Source organism: Apodemus sylvaticus, chromosome 5 (assembly GCF_947179515.1).
Source record: "Apodemus sylvaticus chromosome 5, mApoSyl1.1, whole genome shotgun sequence".
NCBI classification, from domain to species: domain Eukaryota; kingdom Metazoa; phylum Chordata; class Mammalia; order Rodentia; family Muridae; genus Apodemus; species Apodemus sylvaticus.
Window position 1 is genome coordinate 87,714,620 of NC_067476.1, and position 23,206 is coordinate 87,737,825.

At 34.3% G+C, this 23,206-nt stretch overlaps 1 protein-coding gene across 2 annotated transcripts in view; it reads right to left on the reverse strand.

Moving 5' to 3' along the window:
- The window catches only part of Elp4 (elongator acetyltransferase complex subunit 4), a 227,365-nt gene that overhangs the window by 112,592 nt on the left and 91,567 nt on the right, over window positions 1-23,206 (reverse strand). For both annotated transcript variants that reach the window (XM_052183137.1, XM_052183138.1), the window contains exons 6-7: window positions 19,587-19,671; window positions 14,394-14,582 (exon numbers count right to left, since the gene is read on the reverse strand). In XM_052183137.1, coding sequence (XP_052039097.1) covers window positions 14,394-14,582; window positions 19,587-19,671 — 274 coding nt within the window. The remainder of the gene's footprint in view (window positions 1-14,393; window positions 14,583-19,586; window positions 19,672-23,206) is intronic.

Here is a 23,206-nt window from a genome sequence, read left to right on the forward strand (position 1 = left end):
GTCTCAGCCTGGCAACACCTCAGGTCCTGCGTCATATTCAAACCACGGGAAGGTCCAGGTAAGGGGATGTAAAGTGGCTGGTTCTAGAGTCTCCCGTGCCCCTTTCCAGATGCTGCCATCTGGCTTTAGAGTAACAACAAAGAAAGGCAAAGAAACTGTGACTAGCACTGATCAATGGCTGGCACCTTCCTGAACCTTGCTTGAGATGAATCCAATAGTGTAAATGAGAACAGTTTATGAAATGCCCTAGTGCTGGATTAAAATAGTACATAAACATGGTTCTAAGCACAGAATATCCAGGCGCTACATAGTAATGACCCAAACCACTCAGAATTCATGGCCAGGAAAGTAAAGTCACTGACTAGCCAGTTGCTTTTGCAATTATTTTACTTCATGGAAGGTGAGTATTCCTTGTTGGGTGATTCTTCATAGGCTGATAAGCCCGAAGATTTTAGTTAAATAGTACAATTCACCATTTATACTCTACTGATATAGATTTGTTAAAATGAATCATTCTTTGTGAAATTTTGGAAGTCTGAAACTCATTTTATATACTGGTAATATCCACTAGTTTAAAACTAATTTTAGAAGAAAAGGATAGGAGGTATAAGGCCATCAGGAAAACTGATCTGTTTGCTATGTCTGCTGTTAGGGGAGAGGCCACAGAGATTTTTGTTTTATAGATGCTTCATGATAACGACCGGGCTTAGTGCTGGTCTTGTTTCTTAAGTGCCTTTGTGCAGACTGATGAAGATGGAGAGTAAAGGAGGGTGGGCGGATACTGTTTGATCAAAGGGACTCGCACAGGAGGCTGGGCTCCATACATTTGCTGAAATGGCTGGTTACCTCAAACTCTAGGTAGTATTTGAATCTCCTCCATAGAAGTAGTGCATATTGTGAGGAGGGCATTTCAGTCTCTCTTCTGTGGCCTCAAAAGGAGACAGTGTAAACAAGTCTTCCTTAAATTAAAAAAAACCTTTCAATTATGTGGACACATTATAAAATACATATAATATTTGCAAATGCTATTTTTCCTAAGGCAATTCTTCAGTCAATGGTGAGAAAATAATCCAGACTGATTCCTTCCTTTCAGTGCTGTGCCACAGGGGATGGTACTCCTCCAGAAATAACAGGGGCTCCAGGGGCCAGAAACACACTCCTCTCAATATTCCCTCAGCCAAAGACCATTATATCAAACTCATCCAGGTTGGGTTTCAGCCAGTTATTCTTCACCCAAACAAAAATGTCTGCCAGACATTCCAACAGCTGGGAGACAGTTCACAATGAGTCAACTTGAAAATGATTCATTGTGCTGAGTACTGAACAATGTTGGGATGGGGGTGGGGTGTGGCTGGGTTGGTAGCAAAGGGTGAGAACAAGTGGGAGATGAAGAAAAGCCATGTGGTTCCCTATCAAGAAGAATCTTGGATAATAACCAGCATGATCCTATCACTTCATTTTTAGTATCAATTCTGCTGAGAAGAGCACTAATGTTGCGGACCTTCCGATGGGCAGGCACTTATCAAGGCTACTGACAGTAGTTCTTAATCTAAAAGGTCAGATTTACTTTTATCTATAAATAAAAGACAGAGTCTTTGCGTCTAAATATTAGGGTTTGTTAAAATTTACCTATTCAAGATTTCAGGCATATCAATTGGCATATATCAATTACATGATTAACAAAACTTTAAGGTTTAAAGATGGACGGATTTATCTTCTAATTCTGTTCTAACAGTAAAGAAATGCTGTGTATTTAAATGACTAACCCAATACTGTTCTTTCTTCCTTTTTTTCATTTAATCCTAAAGTTAAATAATAAGACACTGAAAAACATCAATTTTTTAAGGTCTTTTAAAAGATAGCTTATAAATGATAAATTAATTATATTGGCCAGAGAAAACTAATGGATTCTAAATATAAAGCAGCATATACAGCCTAAATTCAAAGTTTCTCAGAAATGTATCACTTATTTCATGTATTTTCACTTATTCATGTATTTATGGTATTTCTAAGCTCTATATTTGTGTCACTGTTATTAATTATAAACTAAAATCTATCTAAAAACGTTTTATATTGTTACCATAAAAGCAGTAACATTTAACAGTGACCTTACTATATTTTGCACAGCTATTCTGCAAGAGTTGGTACAGTGTAGCTAACCAGACTAACTGTGAAAATTATAAAGTATCTGAAAACATTTATTGAATAAGAATAATGAAAAATTATAAAAGAATAACATCTACATTTCTGACTGCGATAACTTATATTTTTATAATATACATAACTGAGTTTCTAGCTATTTATAGGAAAATATTTTTGGCATGATAATGCAGTTTTTTAAAGTTTAAAAAATATGCAATTGCTTGTGTATGTTCAAGATTCTTTTAGAATATGATTCATTGATGTGATATTATCTTAGAGCCATGTTTATAAGAAGGTTCTTCAAGTCCCTGTATTAATATTAAATGGTCTTTTAGATGAAGGTAGGTGAATTTATATGTGAACAAAAATGTATGGACAAAACCCCTTGGAAACATAATAATCATAGTTCAGTTTGTCAGGAACATACTGCATGTAAAATCATTATCATATAGCCACTGGTGCTCAGAAATCATTGGAATAGAGACTAGAGTGGAGCTCTCCACATAGAATATATTCTTATCCTCGTGGACTGTTTAGAGTTTGATCCATTTGGAAAGATGTGAAAATTCCAGCTCTTTAGTTGAAAATTAAGAAGTAACAGAATCTATGTATCAAGTCCTAATACACATATTTGAACTCATTCCTATTTTAATATTGAAATTGCTAAATTAAAGTTTCAAGTGAGAGATATTTAAACAAGATTACCAGAACTTAGTCATTATTACTAAATTAATGGTCATAGTGCACATGTGCTATAATGACATCACCCAAGTATGTACAACGATATTGCCACCCCTCCTCCTTGCCCATCTGGATAGGAAATCTAGGATGACTCAAAAATCCTTCTTATACTAGACAAATCTCTCTTTGCTCCTGGGTGAAAGTTGTCAGCTCTGGATAGTAGCCAAGACATGACTAGGAGGGAAGCCAGAATAGAAGAGAGCTGGTGTCTAGGAGTTTTAAGAGTTTGCTGGCAATCTCAGATGGCATTGTCATAAGTTGTAGAAAGGGTCCTTAAAATTTTCTGTTTCGGTATAATTTCTTAATTCTAGAAACTTAATGCACATCAGATCTACTACAAGTAAACAAGGCCATGCTGATGCCCAGCTGTCTACCATTTTATTCTCACTTAGATTCACAAGAGCCTGGTGAGTTTTGCTTTGACTTTTTGCTTGTTTTGAAAGAGTGGTAGCACATTTTAATTTAGGAAATTTCAAATCCATTAAAAGAATTTTAAATTCTCAAAGATTAATTAAAGCATTCATTTCAACTCAAAGCTCATAAAGCTAAGGTAGCAATTTTAAGATTAAAAAATCCAACTACTGTCCTATAAAGCTTCAACAATTGTTCTAACACAAGACCTTAGCTATCAGCTTCGACTGAACATTTCCTTACTTTGATGACACAAATTACCACAACAATATAAAGAATACAATTTGTAGCAGCACAGAATAAATTTCTCATAAATATTTTAACTTGAAGATTAAAAAGTTAATTAATCAGCATTTTAATTTCCAAGAGATTTTAGAAAAATAAACAGACTGGCATAAAGCAGACAGATACTGTGTCAAGAATAAAATCTTGGGTTGCTCCATTTAAGTATCTAAGAAAGATAGCAAAGAATAAGAGAGGAGAGCTCTCATTTGAGGACACTGTGAACATCTCATCTGCACAAAACATGGTTCCAAGTAGAGAGAAGGGATCTTTAAGCTCCTTTCTGTTTTACGACTATATGACAGAAGATGTGCATGTGGATGTGGGTCTCCCACAGCCGAGCTTGGGATACGGAACCTCTTCTGAAAAGTGTACGTATTTCTTTCTTATGAAATCCATCACTAAAGTTAGATAAGGGATATATAGCAGTTTTGAGGAAGAATACATTCCATACTTCTTATATGCTAATTCTATTAAAGTGAAGACTATAAAACAATGATTGTGATGATTTTGTTCATTATTTTTGAGCAGTTTTATCTGACAAAATTATACTGACTTACAATGTCTATTAAATTAATTGTTGCAGATTTACTGCATTATTGAAGCTCACAGTTTATTTTAGAATATAAAGACAACTTTTTGTAATTTAAATGGAACTTATCTCTTAGTATTTCACAGAATAACATTCATACAAGGAAGTAAAATAACAAACATTTCCCCCCCTCCCCAAAGCTTAAAACATTTCACAGAGAATCTTAAGGACAAATCTATTTTAGCTTAAAGGAGAAACAAGTTGTTGATTTTTTTCACGTTACTAGGACTTGGCAATGAAACCACGTTTTTGTGTGTTCTAGTTGATTAACTGTGTGTTCTAACTTTGTTTTGAAAATAGTGGTTCTTCATTTGTTTTAGAGCATGATTTTAGAAATACCATTTGTTTTCATTGGCAGAGTAGATATTTATGAGTGTTGCCTTTTTTCAGTCAACATTCTCTTAAATATTAACAGAACATGCTTGAAGGCTTTCAGAAGTGGGATGCAGAAAAAACAATAAAAAGTAGGCTAGAATAAATAATGACACATAGTATTCAAAAGCAATTTCAGGCTTTCTGAAAAACTTTACATCATTTAATTTTACATTATGGAAATTAATCTGATATTTTGTTCTTTGTGTTTCATTTCATGAGGGCTTTTCAAGTGATATATTCTACTTTACTCCTTTATACTTAAATCCTTGAGTGCATCACAGACATCCCCCAAATAGTGTCCAGTTAGTGTCTGTGCTGCTGCAGCAGGTTAAAGATACTAAAGTTTAAAATCAGCTTAGAATAATACCACATTGAGCACAAAATGATAGCCTGTCATCAGGGACAGGCAGCCAGAGCCAGGTCCAGATGGGAGACTGGCTGGGGAAGGCTGAGATGAGGCAGGTGGGGAAGTGACAAGGACCTGACAGAAGACAGGACGACTCCCTCTGCTGGCAAGGCCCTCACCTGCTTAGTTCTTCAACTTACACCTAGCTTTTCTTTCATTATTGAAGATATAACCAATAAATTATTTAAGGTGTTCCCTTTCAGTCTTCTGCATCCACACATCTTCTAACATCCTACTTTTAGCATATGAAGCTTCCTATGTAGGGATCCAATTTTTCACCAAGAGGTTTAATTATTTATCTTATAATTTCATTATATTATAAGCAGATCTAAAAGTGCTTTATAAGCTTTCTAAAATTAATTATGCCTTTAAATTATACTTCTTTATATAGCTATATGTACATATACCCGTATATGATTTAAAGGAAAATCTTGGGTTATAGACTTCTCAGTCTCTTTCCTGGCTCCATGTACTGCTCTGTAATGAAATAATATAGAAATGAACCATATAAATCAACTATACAGGGTACAAGGAAACAGCATGTCACAGCAAAACAGCAGAGATGTACAGCGCCAAACCTATCTGACAATCTAATGATCTGAACGTACAGATATTATGTACTAATATTAAGAACTAGTAATTACACAAAAAACTAGTTAAATTTTACAGAAAAATTATTCGATATTTGGTTTTCAATGTAAGTTAATAGCTGCAGCAAGAACATTTAGTAAAAATCTGTTCTAAGATTTTGGCCTACAACCAGAAGCTCCCAGAACAGGAGGGATCAGCTTTTTCACCCACTGTTCTCATCTGAATGCTGGCTTAAAAACTATTCCAGCTCCCAGCTTTCCAGAAGGCTCCATCCCAGGAATCCTTGCCTGCCATTTGGTTTGCTGCTTTTAATCTCCCAGGACTTTCCTAGTGGCTCTACTCTGCTGAACTGGCACTTGCTTCTAGAAGTGAGTTATTATTAAACCTGTAGGTCAATTGTGGCACTAACAACTCTTTGGAAGCTTTCAGACACAGTGTACAATTTGCTGGTCTAATTAAATATTAATTCTAAGTGTTACATTTTGTGGCTAAGAGCTTTTATTTTCCATCATCAGCCTGGAAGAGAAAGAGGTTACAAGGCTAATTTAATCTCTCCCTTTGTACTCCCCAACATTAAAGATTAACTATGTAGGGTATGAAAACATTATTAAAAGAGCTAGAACTCTTTATATAATAATAATGTAATTAATAGCAAAGGGCTAAAACACAACATCAGGGCACACTATTTGAGCTGGTATTTAAGCAGCAGGAAAATATCAATAGTAACAAGCATATTTTGTCTTAGCATTAAGAGATAACTATTTTTTCAAGGACACTAAGTGTTCTTTCAGGAAGGGCAAAAATCTAAGTTAAAAATAATTTTAAAATCTTCATTTTTTTCACAGGGATTTTTCAGATAGCTTTTAACACAAAGGATAAAGGATTTAATAGTCTTATGAAATAAATGTACAATTAAACTTTCAGTTCTTTTTTTAATTAAAAATATGTAAAAATAATGTAAAAGATGCTTTCCCCATTTTTTTTTGTATCCAGTTCCCATATATTGAATACCCAGGCCCCTCCCTGCTTCTGTTTTCAGAACAGCTGTGTCTGTGCCTCCACACTGGTCATGGTAAAGAAGATGTGGCCCAGAAGCCTTAACACTCACTCTCTATCCCATGTCTTACTCCACTCTTTATATAAATGATGAATTTGAGCTTGACCCTAAATAGCCCCTTAGTTTAGAGTTGCTAACATAGGGCTACACATCAACCACAATATAAAACATCCCAATTGTTTTAAGCAAAGTAGAAAAAAAACCCAACCCAAAATAATTACTTTCTTTATATTGGGCTGAATATACTTCAGTTAGATGAAACATAATAGGAGGATTCTAAATTGTATTTTTCCCTTTTCAATATAAACACAAATCTGATTGGCAACTACTACATCCTGTTCCTATTTAATGTGTATAACTACCTTAAGACAAAATGTTTCACTTACTGCTACAGATGCTCTGTGTTGACAGAAATTACAGATATTGTGAGGTGTAAAAGTTTCAGCCATTTTGAACAAGAAAATCATCCAAATATATAGTGCATGTATGATGTGCTGTGGCGGTGTCAAAGTCTAAGATATGCTAATGTACATGCTGAACAGAAAACAACTGTCAACTCTACGAATCCCAATTTTGAGGAAGAGGGTTGAAACAATTCTATTATTTGCTATTTTAAAGAAAAATAAATTATACCTACAGCTTATTAAACTTACATGAAGTCACAAGAATTTGACACATGCAGCATACAATTTAAATGAGTTGAATATGATTCAGTTCATTTGAAAAAAAAACCTTCTTATAAACCTTGTAAATGTGTCATTTTCCTACAATCACTTTTGGACTAATTAAGATATGAAACAATGACAAGTTGATTGTAATTGATGAAAGTATCTTGAGTAAGAGAGTAATCACCTAGAATATCTAGCTTAATTTATCTATTAGTAATGGATAGTTGTGACCAATGGAGGTTATATCCGTAATTTTCATACTTAAATATTTTCCTTATTAAAGTTTTAAAGATCACATTGAAAACTATGCATATCTGTGTGTGGGCATATGCATGTGTGAGTACCAGGGGTATCAGATCCCCCTGGAGCTGGAGTTATAGACAGTACTGAGCTGGCTGACATGGGTGGTGGGAACTAAACTCAGGTCCTAGGAGCAGTGTGTGCTCTTATCCAGTTAGCCATCCCTCAAGTACACACAATATTCCTTTAGAAATCCATTTAAAATAGATTAAGAAAAGCCGGGTGGTGGTGGTGCACGCCTTTAATCCCAGCACTTGGGAGGCAGAGGCAGGTGGATATCTGAGTTGGAGGCCAGCCTGGTCTACAGAGTGAGTTCCAGGACAGCCAGGGCTACACAGAGAAACCCTGTCTCGAAACCCCCCCCCCCCAAAAAAAAAACTGATTAAGAAATAAGATAAAAATAGTTTAAGATAAATGAATGTGTTCCTATAATTAGTTTATCACAATAATTAAACAGAAATATTTCTGAAAAATTTACAGTTAAAAAGTTTGATTATTCACCAAGCAATTATATTTAACCCTTTAAATTAGGCCCTATCTATCTGTCTGTCTGTCCGTCCGTCCGTCCATCTGTCCGTCCATCCGTCTATCATCTATCTATCTGCATGTGTTTAATGGGCATGTGTGACATGCTATCCATGTGGAGGTCAGAGATCATTGGCAGGAGCTGGTTCTCACTTTCCATGTAGGATTCTGGACACCAAACCCAAACGGTCAGACTTAGCTGAGACCTTTTCCATGTTAATACTTCTTTAAGAATAAGAATACTTTATTTATTTAAGAATAAAAGATAAATTTAGAAGTCCATTGGAGTCCACTTGCAAGATTCTTATAAATGATTTGTAAAGGCAGTCGTGGCTTTACTTGGTATAGCTGGTAATATTCTGGCATTGAATAAATGAAATGTTACAGATGGAAACATTTCTCTACAGACAAATGTTTTACATTATTTACTTTAGTAGCCTCAAAGCTCTAGTATATTAACATTATCAACTAATCTTAAAAGCTTTTAACTAAGATAACGATTTAAACCTCTTCAGTTTTTAAGAAATAGAGTTCTTTCTTCCCTTTTTAAAAATCAGAAAATACATTTTCTTTGGAATTTGCCTAATAGTACTGGTAAGTTTTATCCAATGAAAAGCTGAGGTAAAAACAGTTATTAGAAGACAGCAACTAAGTGATAAAAATACTGAATACAGATATCAAATCACTAAGTCCCAATGACAATAAATTAAAAACATGCTGCAGTCTAGTTTCAAATTTGAAATCTGGTAAAAAAAAAAAAAAAAAAAAAAGAAAGTTTAACCAGCTCAGGCACCAACTGATGTTTATTAAGCAAATGCAAGGGATTTTCATTCCTGAATTATCATAGCTAAAGGAACATTTTACATTGTCTATGTTGAAAAGTCCCTTAGAGAGTGTAGATTATGAAACACTGATAAAATATTAGCAGTAAAAAAGATAGAGTAAATATTCTTTGAAAGAAAAACCTTCTATTTTAATACCAAGTGTTTATTTCCTGGCAGTTTTAGGTAAAAGTATTTTTAATCTATTTAAAAATACAAATCAAGGATAAGTTATCATGGGCTGCAGGAGAAGTGTACAAGTGATAGAAAAATCTATTTTCTTTTCATATTGCTAACAAAACTGTATTTAGGCATAAAACTAAGCTTTTATTTCCTGAAAAATATTATTGATTCTCATTTTTCACAAGCACACACTTACTGGGATTAAAAACAAAATAAAAGGTATAAAATGTTTATAAAATTTTGAGACAGATAACAAATCTCACCAATAGTTAAGACAATTGTTACTTATAGATCAGAAAGAAATGATGGTGTCATATCTGACTAGATATGAAAATCAAAATGTCCCATTTTAAAGTACTTTATAGTCACTATGCCAAAAATAATGTTGCTAAATGACATCGCAGGGGATAGTTATTTGTTCCCAACAGTAAGCAGGGGCCAGAGAGGCGTGCTCAGTGTACTTGGAGGATACTAACCACTCATGGAGAGATTTATACATAAAGATTTAGAGTTAAAATAGTCTTATAATTTAACATGAGGAAGAATTGGAGAGGGCTTAGTTCCTTTTCTCAGATATAAGCTGTTTTTTTTTTTTCAGTTCATGATAACATCGCCTCAACAAGAGTTGGGACAGTCAGGCTGCGAGAACTTGAGCATCTGCTGTCATTATCACCGAGGCCTGTCTACTGCCTGAGTCTGTGAGACCACATGCTCGGCTGTCCTCTCATCTTGCCATCCTCACCAATTACCTATGAACATGGAGGCTGTACACATGCTCTCTGGGGCGCTTTAACAGGCTTCTTGGCGAGTGGAACAACTACTCAGCAGGGATGTGGGAACGGAGTAATGCTGGGATACTAGGGGCTCTGCCCCTAGTCACATTGCACCTCATAGTTCAGTGTGGAAAAGAATCACAGTCAATGGAGTCACCTTCACATATATTTTAGGACAGGGCCTTTGGGCAGATACTAAACTATATTCTAGTATGAGAGTTATGAGTCATAATACTACCATCTTTATAGGGAAAAGTACTTAAAACTACATGTCTGTCTGAAGACATTCACAATATGCCTCTTAGTTTTAGTCCTTTTAAACAGGTATTCAGAACTTATTTTTATACATTTACTTCAAAGCACACTTGTCAGCTTCTATTGTATTATTATAGAAATAACCTTAAATCAAATAAAATAAAACATTCCAAATTTAAAGTTGTAAGACTTTATGTAAGAACATAAAAGATTTCAAATAAATACTTAAAATCACCCTTGCTCACTCTGCTTACAAATATCATTACAACAATAAGTTAAAATCTGTTTTGAATCTATTATTTTCCCTATTTTAACTTCTCCTCCTCTTTTGCAATTTCCTTAACTACGTGTTCCTTCCCTACAATGAAATTAAACATGGGAAGCATGCCAAAAGTACAATAAGGGGTAACTAATCATTACTGTACAAGTCTGACAGAATGCTAATAACTAAGACAAGAACACTGATTGGCTGTTTTACTGCTCCAAGAGATGAAAATATTTTATATACCCTTAGTCTTGTGCTAATTTAAAGATGCTTAATTATATGACAAAATTTCCAAGGATATGAAATAACATTTCTATTTTGTGACAGAAACAATTATCAACACCAAAGCTCCAATATCCAACACATCACACACACACACACACACACACACCCCGCACACACCCAGACCAAAAAACCTTTCAAAATACCCAACACCGAAGCTCAAATATTCAACACAAAACACACATACATGCCCCCGCACACCCAGAAAAAAAGCCCTTCAAAATACCCAGTATAACAATAACCAAAACACTCCTACCACTACCAACAAAAACCAAACCAAAAGAAACTCCAAACCCAAACCATGAGCACTCACACTGTTTTTCTTTTATCTTATCTTCAGCATCCCCAAGACAGTGACTTTGTCATGTTTTATCCATATATACCTATCACAATACATGCTGTATTTGAGTGACTGACTGAATGATGAATAAGTGAATGAGGCAGTGAGTGTGTGAAACTGCCCTAGTCACACAATCACCATTTAAAAACTGACTTAGAGCCTCCGGAAATAGTACTGGTCGGAAAACTGTTGTGAGTCTTGTGAAGTTCATGATGCTAAAAACCATGCATGTATCTGCTTTCTGGTCTATCTTAAGCCTAATCTATGAGAAGACATTGCTATGTGTTTTTTATGAGAAGGGTCAGATAACTGAAGATCTTTATTCTCCTTTTGCTGTCAGGAGTGGTAGCCAAAGTCTAGCGTGCCACACAGGTGTTTCCCTCTCATCGGCTCGCAGTTCTTCTACTGCAGCAACAAAGCAAACAGTTTCATTTTGACAGACCTCTCTGTTCTGATTATCAATTCTGGGGCTCTCTGAAGTAATACCCAGCAATGATGATGACTGCTAACACATATTGAATGCCTACTGTGTATATTTTTCAACCTCTGAATTGATTATTTTTTTGCTTCAATTTTATAGATGAGGAATCTAAGACTGAGAAAGCTAATTGAGACCAAGTAATTCATCAAGCACCACAGCCTCCAAAGGCACATTTTCTTTTGATCATCAGATGCTGCTTTGTTCTCACCTTTCCCCTACTTTGATTTTATGCCAGTATCTTTATGGAATAAACAGTACAGCATGGTGGCTGAGCGGGCAGCAACTCAAGGCACTACTCAGGTCTAATGTCTGCTGTGTGTCCTGAGGGAAGAAAACAGCATCAGCTTACAGTACAAGGGTTCACGAGATGCTCTCTAAAGAGAGCTTAGGACTACAGCTGGCCTACAATAGTCACTACACACATTTCTATGAAACAAACTCAATCTTTCCATTGTGTATATTCATGTTTCTAATTACACTATATGTGTGGACACACACCTGTCTCCATGCATGTCTGTGTAGGGGTTAGAGGTCAACTTTGGCTGTTACTCTGTAAGCAACTACCACCGTCCACAGTGTTTTTTGAGACAGGGTCTCTTGCTGAGACCAGGAGCTTGCAGCAAGTTCTGAGGATCCACTTGTCTCCTCCTCACCATGGCTAGAATTATAAGTGGGCGTCACTACCCTATTAGAAGGTGGCTAGTGGTTTCTTTCACTAACAACACTTTCCCTTCTGAGAACATGACCATGCTGCCTAACTTTAAACATACCACCCGTCTGATTTAAATCTTGTTATTTTTATTTCAAAGTAGTCTCTCTTGAAACATTAAAAAGTACAAGCTTAAACAATATTGTGTATAAAGGCTCTAAACCTTAGCTCCATGTCCTTGCCATTCAATAATCTGATTTGTGCTGTAAAGGGGATGACCTGACAACCCCTGAGAGCATCACTGTTGTCCCTTGAAATGCAAGGTAAGGAATCTGTCAAGAGACATCACAGTGGCTAGGACCTTTTTAAAGGAACAGCCACTCACAATACAGCTTTGAGTGGTCTCTGTTTTGTTTTTCATTATTTTTTTTCAGTTTTTTAAAATAAATATAAAATTATGTGTTCAAGTTATTATTTTACAACTGTTTTTCTTTATTTGCAATTTTACAGAGGGAAGCACACATCCATATATTTGCTCTTTGTCAAGAATGGAACTTTTTGACTAATCTTTCACATACTCTAATGTGTCAAGAACTTTGCAATGGTAATTTTCTCCTTAAAAGTACTAAATAATAGCAGTGTTCTCCAAGAGCAAAGGTACAGAGTTTTGTGGTGGCTGAGGAGCTGTGTGATATAACTATAAAGATGGAAGGGGCTAGAATCTAAGGAGAAACATAAGCCTTGCCACTTACTGATTGAATCACCTTCGGATGCAAAGATTAGAAATGATCGTCTCCTAGGGTTGTGGTAAAGACCCCCTGACAGAAAGGCTCTGAGATGCCAGAGTCTCAGAAGTAGATGCAGCCATGGCCCACCTGAAGTTTTACCTGTAGTTTCAGATCATCAAATCATGAAGCTCACCATGACTAACAAGCTACTATTGAAGTATTTATTTTACAATAACATGATGAACAATGAAAACATTCTAAGCATGTGTAGCATGTCTAACACTATTACAGAAAGGAGGTTTCCTATAATATTTAAGATCATTTTGAGAATAATATAAAATGACATATGTAATTAACAAAATGAAAATATACCTTATGTTTAAGAACTACTTGTTACAAGCCTGTAAAGATAGTTAATGTATCATGATTATTAAAAATAAAATTTAATTTATTATTAAAAATAAATTCTACTATCCAATGAGTAGAAATTCTCTTGTTATTTATGCCTCAATTTTCAGTCATAAGTTTGAGATATGTTGCATTATTATATACTAATATAACTCTGATATTTTAATATATTTGTTATTTGTAAGGGTGGTCTAGATGTATTAGAATAGAAAACACATATTTAGTTTCAATAAATAGAGATTAGAAATAATTTTCAAAGTGAGAATCAATATTGATTCACTTTGCATTTACTGACCATCTATGTAGAAAAGCCAGACATTGTACACAGAAGTTTTTGCTCACATTGATATGATATTATCATAATGCTATGTGATGCATAAAGGTCTGGCCTTGCCTTCATATAAGACACTAATGTAGAAGAGATATTTAAGCTTGCATGAAATCACATCTTTGAGATAATAATGTCCTTTGGCAAAGAATACTATCATCAGCTATACTATACAACTATTGCTGCTCATGATGGCTGACATCTATAATCCAGTACATAGGAGGACTGCATTAAGGGCCAGGCTAGTCTGGATGACTTTGTAAAAAGAGAACCATAAAATTTTATTACAAGTTTACTTAATGAATAGTTAGAATGCTAGAAACCAGAAGATGTTTACAAACACAAGTTAAAATTGTATAAAAAAACTAAAGGAGTATATTGACTAATTTATACAAGAAACAAGGTACAAAATATTTATAAGTAAACAGGAAAAAAAATCTTAGGAGAGGCCAAGACCAAAAGGAACAAAGACTAAGGGGAATGGCTGATTAAAGTGGATCAAATCTGGGAAGATTAAAAACCTTGTATTTTCAAAAGACTAAGAAAAGTGATGGTGGAAGAAAACCATTGCAAAACATAGCTTAAATATATACAAAGAACTTTACAACCGGATAATGAGATTAACCAACAAAAGTGGACAAAAATCACATAAGCTATTCAAATAGTTCATGAGGACATAAAATGACAAATGACAAATGACGGCCAAAATCACTGGCAATGAAGGGAAGGGAAATTAGAGCCACATTGTTCTTCCACTTTTCCAGTGGGTAAGAAAAGCAATAGGTCTTACCTGGACAAGATGTGCTGGCATTGTAATGATGCAGGCTGACAGTGAGGATCTTAGAAGACCACGGAGAACGTAGAGGAACTTGGTAAGCCTCTGACTGCTATCACAGTTTTCTTTACAGCAAATGTCATCTCCCCATAAGGGTGAGCCAAGGTTCTGAATTCCTATCCTTAAAATGTTTTTCTGTTTTTTCTAAAAGACAGAGGAGGAGGTGAATGCTTATCATTATAACACTTCTTTATTTGCTACTTCTTACCTAAACTAACTACTGGGAAGACAATAGATAACGTACAAACTGATAAGAGCTTGGTAAGAAGACATTAAGTAGTATGTAGTATATGCCTAGAGGACAAGAGTATGGGGGAAAATAGGACAAAGCCAGTTTGGTACACCAACAGTACCAGCTACTCAGGATCCTGATGTAGGTAAATTGACTGAGTATAGGAGTTCAAGGTCAGCTCCGGAACATAGCAAAACTGATGATCAAATGCAGAGTTTTTTTTTTTTAATTTTTAGAAAATATGAAGGTCATAACAAGAATCAAGTTTGAATTGTGTCTAAATTTGAGGTGACTAGTAAGATTCTGACTGAGACAGTAAAAATAGTGGAGAGGCACTATGTGATGTGGTGCCTGCCTGTATTCTTAGCATTTAAGAGGTAGAGGCATGGGATCACTGTAAATTCAAAGCCAGTGAATCTATAAAACACGGGCCAGGCCAACCAGGTGTAGAGTTTCTGTCTCCAAAAAATAAGCAAAGCAAAACAAACAACAATAATAACAAAATCCCCAAATAATATGATGTCAGAGGCAACAGCAGAAAATAATAGTTAATTTAAAACCTTAAAACATTCTTAGAATTATAAAATTCTGCACCTCCAATAGCCTATGAAGTCAGTATTCCTTGTCTTTCTATTATCTGCTATGTGAGCTTTTTTTTTTTTTTTTTTTTTGGGAAAGGTGTTTACAACTATATTTTATGTCTCTAGTTTTTTCATGAAGTTATTTTTTACTGACCTAATTTAGGTTCAACATTTTAAAAGTTAGCAGATGACATTTAGAGATTACTGACAGTACAGTCAAAATAATGGTGCTCAATATGTTTTCCTTGGAAAAGAACATTTTAAAAACATTTTTAAAAAAGCAAGGATACTTGTCAGTAAGTATTTGACAACATATGTGTTTACAAGCTCTGCTGTTCGGGTTATTCTAACTGAACAAATGTTTTGTAAATGCTTTCCTTAGAAATCTACCAATATTTCTGGGCACACAAAAGAGGTGTTAACAAAACATGGAATATGCAAGTATTTGGAAGATCATTACTACATTTCTGATAGAATAGAATACAATTCTGATGACTGTTCTTTCTTACAGTTATGATTTCACATATGTGCCAGTTTAAATGATGTTTCTGAGAAAACAGGTCCCTAAAATGAATCATCCATTGTTTCTATAAAGTTGTACTGAAAATTATTAAACGACTGTTATTATCCAACCTGGCAAATCTATTTTATCGATTAGAAGACTAGATCTGTGTATTCCCTTTATTAAAAAAGTTACTGACAAAGAATAATACTGCAAATGAATCTAAATATCTGAAAGCCTGAGTGCAGTTGAAAATAAATAGATGAAGAGTCCAGACTATGAAATAGCTGTAGGATTCTGCAGAAGCAAAGCCACTTCTTGGTATTGCTAGGGGCACTTATTTTAGGGAGTTCTTTGCATTCCAAAATCTATATATGTTCATATATATATATGTGTGTGTGTGTGTGTGTGTGTGTGTGTGTGTGTGTATGTATACTTTAAATCATCCTTAGGTTAATGAATTATAATATACAATATAATATAAATACAACATATAAATAGTAGTTATATTCAGTTATGTAGAGACCTAGGATGAGAAAAAATATTTAATATAGATAAAAAGCTTTTATTTATTTTTACTATGTTATGATCTTGGCACACAAAAAGCATTTGATCTGTGTATTACCCAGGAAAATGAAGTGAAAACATGCATGGGGAAGATATTAGTAACATGAATTAGAAAATGGTTTAGAGTTTGTGCTGTTATTGGAGGGGACCCAACTTCTCTGCCTAGAACCTGTATATATAGCTTACAACCAGCTGCAATCCAGGTTTGATGCCCACTTCTGGCTTCTAAGAGCACCAAATTCACACATACATGCACCCATGCATGCATGTGCACACTCATGCACGCAGGGACACATTAATATAAATCTTACTACATTATTTTAAAAAAGAAGTACATGCATGTTCCTAGCAAATTGTTGTACAGTATCATTGAAAAGTAAGAAGTTATTTCTTTTCTTTATTACTGAGAACTTAAATTGAAATAAAATGGTAAAAATGTAAGGTCTGTCTTGTTAAACTTGTTATTTCATAATAGGCCTAGGACAGATTCTTCATAGAGAGAGCTGCTGCAAGATATTTGCTATCTATTCACATTGAGGCAGTGAGAGGCCAGTGATTGGAGGGGAGAGAGGGGGAGGAGCTAAGAGAAGTGAGGGGAGGAGAGAGAGGCTCCATAGAAGACATGAGTGGAGAGGGAAGGAGACGTGGATATCCAGATGGCATCAGACGTATTTCTGGTGTTTTGGAGAGGTTAGAAATATTGGGATAGACTTTCTCATTGTAAATTGGCATTATGTAATTGGGAGTTTGATATACATAAAGATATTTGATTAACTATTCAAGTTAATAGTCATGCTTTACCAGGTATTTGGTGCAGAGGCCTGGCAGGGCAGTACTCTTTTATAATTATTTACTCACTACAGAGAAAGAGAGGGAAATAAAAATAGTGAGGAAACCTGGAGACAGGGCTCAGTAACACAATATTTACCTAGTATGTGCAAGGTCCTGGGTTCAAGTCCTAGAACTGTCTTGCCAAGAAAATAAAATAGATTCTTACTGAAATAAACAACTAACAGACAGATAGCGACAGAGCTGTGAATGAAAGGTGGAAGTCAAGGAGACAGCATTCCAAACCTAGAGATACAACTACTGTAATAGGGAGGATTTGCTAAATTCTTAGAAATGCTATCAGACATGGAATAGAGTTAAAAATGCTTGGTGACTCTGACATATATACTACCATATGTACACAGAAGGCATGAAAACTCTGACTCAAATAATGACCGAGTTATAGATCTTTAAGTCCTTGGTACACAATACATCAGAATGAGAATGAGCATAGTACTTTAACACAGAGAATAGATCTTCATATTATAATGGTAAGTGCAGAAACAAAAGCAGTCTCTTCTGAGATCTCAGATGTTAGTTTATAAAATACAAAATGCACCTGGCAGTCAGATAATAAATACATTTATTCCGATAAGAATATCTAACATTTAATCAGTATGCTAAATAAAAAAAAATCAATGGTCAAACTTTGTTTTTATAGTATATTTAATTTAATATAAATAAGTGGCATTTAAAAATAACAAGTAACATTATGAAGTAAGTTTTAAATGTTTCTATCCAAATATATTTGTAGATGAGCTATATAATCTGCTCCTTATAGAATATAGTTTAACATCTATCTGACTAGTTCAATTTATTTGAAAGTGCATAGTTGATAAAAATTTCCAAAAAAATTTCCCTTTAAAAGTAGGATCCACTTCATAAAATATTATTTTGACTCAAGAATACTACTTAAAGGACTGTTTACTATGTCTGAACTTGTCTGCTGTTTTGAGACAGATGAATAGACCAGGGAATGTAACAAGAAATATACCTCAGGATTTAAAAAGTTCTAATACACAGGAAATTTGCTTTTATAATGACTTATTGGTGTAAGTTTAATTAAAAAATGTGAAGTATTTTTGGTATGCACTATAGAAATATTTTACCTCAATAATTCTGTTTAGTCTTTATGAAAGTCAACTGTTACAGAGCCTCACATAATGAGTGAACTGAACTTGCTTCATTTTATTTTTTAATCAATTTCAAAGAATATAAATCAATCGTCTTTTGAAAGTGGTATTTTTTCCACACCCGAATAAACAAAGAAATAATCTCTATTGTGTTTCAACACAAGGCTACTTCCTAAGGATTCTTATGTTTATTTCTAAGGTGCTTATGTACATATTCCTTGGCAAAAGAATCAAGTGATTCCTGTTACTTTTTTGCATTTTATAAATTTCTTGCTTTCAGAAAAGGTGTCATCATCTGAAAAAGCAGCAGTTCTGCACACTGCACCATAGGAACTGTTATGACATGCCTGTTTCCATAGCTACCACCGCAAGTGGGGAAAGGTGTCTGTCAGGGACCAATTTGCCTCTGCAGACACACACTGGAACCAAAAGAAGACATAGCACCCATAAATCTTAGCTAGGACCAAAAATTGCAGTAATAAGGAATGAATAATACCAGTGGTCACTACAAAGACTATGGAAAATATTAAAGGTCATCTCTAAATACTTTCCAGATACACATAAATATTTCAGCCTGCGGTTAAGTGGGCAATCAAAATCAATTTAAAAATTATTTATTTTGCCATGAAGAAATTGTTAAATATAGCAAGTAAATTGATTAAAAAATAGAAATTATGAATTAACAGCAATTGTAGATAAAGATGATAAAAATTAGTTTCTAGCTTCTTTGTCTTCATTAAAAATAACTGTGCGGTAAAGATACACTTGTTAAAATAACCTTAAATAATACAATAATAATAAAATAATATACATCTTTTAGTGTAAAATATAATTAATATCACTGAGAATCTTTGGAAGGCAAATGCTTAACAATAAAATTTCTTCATTTGCTTAAATTAAATTAAGTAAAACATCTTCAGTATTGAGAATTTGGAGAAAGTATAAAATTAGAGGCACAGAATAGGCAATTTAGAGTCAAGGTCTGAATGACAGAAATATGAACATTTGAAATAAAGAAATATGAACCTTCTTCTTTGAGAAGTAATTTAAAAAATATAACTACTTACTAATCTCAGAGGCTAAAAACAGATATTTAAATACAATTACCATTTAAAAAGCATGTGATTATTTTGTGTGCATTCCGAGCATCCAGTAAATACTCTAAATACATATGAATACTTGCTACTCATTACAGCCTGTGAAAATAGGTTGCACATTATTGATTTTTCTCAGGCTCTTCAGCCTACCCCAGAGATTTGAAAACACGCAATACATGACTAAAGAAGGCTTTGGAAATACTCATACCTGGGGATTAGCTCCATCAAATCCTTCAGTATAAATGCTGTTCTGAATGAACTGAAGCAGTTTCATGTAGCCACAGGACAAAAAACTGTTGGTAAGAAGTGGTTCAAATATATGAAAAGGCCTTTTACATAGGAAGCAAAATATCTATTCTACATTAAGTAAACAAATATGAATTCATTAGAATGTTTAAATATAAAATATATCAAATTAATGTTAGTTTGAAGTATAAAGTCAGTATGTAAAAAAGGGAGTAAGTTAAATAATCTTATAGTAAATTGCTTAGTTTTTGACATTATGAGAGGATAAAAATCTGTGGAGACTGAGATGACTTAATTATGTCAGGCTTAGTTACCTCCAAGAAAATTAATGATTTAATGAAGTAACCTAAAAGATGAAGCCACCGTAGCTTTTCAGGAGCAATCATACATAATTAACACATAGTTAATGAACTGCTATGCCCACACTCCCAAATCAATGTCCTGATCACCTGCGCTCATCTTCCATCAAAGTTTTAATTTTCTTACAACAAACTGCTAAAATAACATTAACTTAATCATTTGGAATTTTAAGGACACATAAAGGCAAACATAGCCTAATTCCTACTAAATTTATCCACTTTCTTTGTTAAAAGATGATACAAACATAAATGCACAGGTTTAAGAAGACATCCTGAATTGTTCTTGCTAGCATCGTTTCTGACTTTGAAAACAGTAAAATTAATTTTTAAGGTGCACTTGGTACTAAAAAGAATACTTGAGATATATCCTTATAAATGTCACAAGATGTCTTAGGGAAAAGCTAGAAAGAAGGAAGTCTGTTTCATAAGTGAAGTTAAGAAGTGCAGGGGCATATTTGCTTAGTCTGCAACATCAATACAAGTTGATTCAGCAAAAATACGTGTATATATCTGTACACGTGTGCGCTCTGAATGGCAGCTGCTTACTCCAAATCCCTATCTTGCAGAAACAGAGCTAACACATGTAAAGATTTTCTGAAGAAAACAAACGTGACTCTAGGAGACAAAGGCCCTTACAGCACAGGTATGTTTCATGTATTACTGCTCCTTTCAAGGACAACACAGGCTACATGGGCATAGGTTTCTACTTTTACATAAGAATACACCCATAAATAACACTGTGTAAGAGCAATTCTCTGAGAGTGTCCTGCCCTGGCACTTATTCGTTCTGGCTAGCTCCTTTTCAGCACACAGTATTACAGTGTGGATGTAGTCTATGCAATTCCCAACTGTGGGCCAACTAGCTTTGTACAGGGCGGGTGGCTGATCTGCTCTGAGATCCCAAATTATGAAATACATTACAGCTACTAATACAATAAATCTCACTATGGGTTGAAAGAAAACATATGTATACACATTCCCTCCTAATGCATTAACAATACAGGATTCCTTTTCAAGGTAACGTAGTACTCTGCTACATGTTTGTGTGTATACCATATTTTCTTCACTTATCTGTTGATAATACAGGTAAATTCTGTATCCTTGCTGTAATGAAGAGGAATACAGCTATTCCTTCAATACAGGAAATTCACTTCCTTAGATAGAAGCGCATGAGTAACACTATTAAATACAATACCTGTACTTTGAATTTTGCGATGAACTGCCATACTGTTTTCAACGTCTACCAACAGTGAACAAAGACTTCTCTTTCTCTACATCTTCACCAATACTTACCCTTTACCACGTTGATAACAGTCATTATGACAGTTGCAAGGCAACATCTCCTAGGGGTTTTAATATATATTTTTCTAGTGAATAATGGTATTTCAGGGATTTTCCTGCATAGAGCTGTTGTCTACTTGTATGCCTGTTGTAGAATAAGATCTACTCAGTCCTTTGCCTGTTTTCAAGGTCAGCTTTCTTTGCCACTGAATCATTTGTGTCCATACAAATTTGAGGTATTAAGCTCTCTCTATTTCTTTCATGCTCTCCTCTCTCTTCTCTCTCCCTTTCTCCCTTCCTTCCTCCCTCTCCCTTTCTCATTTTCTCCTTATTCTTTATATTTTCTCTTTATCTTATTCAGTGTTTTATTTTGGAGAATGAAAGTGAAAGTACAAACCCAATTCATCTAAATAACTTTCCTTATCAACATAAAATAATTCACTAGCCAATACACTTAGAACTTTTTAGGTAATAAGATAAATTTCTTGACTTACTTAGCAACTAAAGGTTTTGCAAACATAAAGCTTACAAATAAATGTTTGTGCATTATAATAACTAGTATTAACTTCTGAATGAATAAAATAATTTAAAAAGGGGATTTGTGTTTTATTAAAATACTAAGCAGTATTAGTTACCACACATTGCTGTTCAGTATTTATAAAAACATATATAAATCATATATAAATATTGATAAAAATAAGTATCTTCTATTTCCATAGTAAATTTTGGTTTTATTATTAATTCTTTAGTGTTAAGAAATCTTATGCTATGTGTGTGTGTATGTGTGTGTATGTGTGCGTGTTTGTGTGTGTGTGAGCATGTGCTAATGATTAGAATTGAGAAGAAGAGAATTCATCTACAAATGTGACCCTGGCTTTGCTATTATTGTTTACAAACATTTTATTTGTCTATTTATTATTAAATCCATATGTCTAGGTGGTTATGTTTGAGTGGTTCAGATGTGTGTGTCACAATGAGTGTGTGAAGCTCAGAGGATAACCTTACCCCTGGGCAATATCCCCAGCCCTTGTTTCCAAACATTTAACAGTTCTGACTATTTCAAATATTTAAAGGCTGCTCTGAAGGTAGTTCATTTTGAATCATATATATTATTTTGCTTTACTCTTGTAACTTTCAATAATATGTATATTAAAATGAGCTACACTTTGTTTTATGTGCTTAAAGCTATTACAATATATAGAAATATAAAACATACAGTTATTTAGACAAATTTATAAGATTTTATTTTTATTTTACATTTGTAACTGTTTTACCTGCATGTGAGCATTAGATTTCCTGGAATTTATAACACCTGGAAGTTAGGAATGATTATGAGGTGCCATGTAGGTATTGGGATCAAATTCTGTTCCTCTGGAAGAGCAACACAAGCTCTTAGCCACTCAGCAATCTCTCTAGCTCTGGAACTAATTTTAAACCTTAAAATACCAACTACTTAAAATTATTTTTACTTTCACAAGGGAAAAAAAGGACAATGGGAGAAAGATAAATTTTTGCTTTAAAAAGATTAATCTTTTTGGTCTGTGAAAAGATAAATTAGAAAAATAAAATTGTATATAGAGTCACAATAAGTAGTTGGTACATGTAGACTTTGCAGATAGAAGGCAAACTCTTGGTAGACTGTTTAAGACCCTATCTGATTTTAGTCACACCAGCTGCGGGACTGCATGGTACACAGCACACACTGAAGAAACTCTGGTGGCATGGCATTTGATGAACACACTGACCTTGTGAAATAAGTTCAGGCATGATCCTTATTTTGTGGTGAGGAAAATTAGGACTTGTTATAGGATACATGACTTGCCCAGGGTTATCTACCATTAAGTGATAGAAATGACATGTAAAATGAAAATATTTGCTGGGCGTGGTGGTGCATGGCTTCAGCCCCAGCACTTGGGAGGCTGATGCAGACTAACCCCTGTTG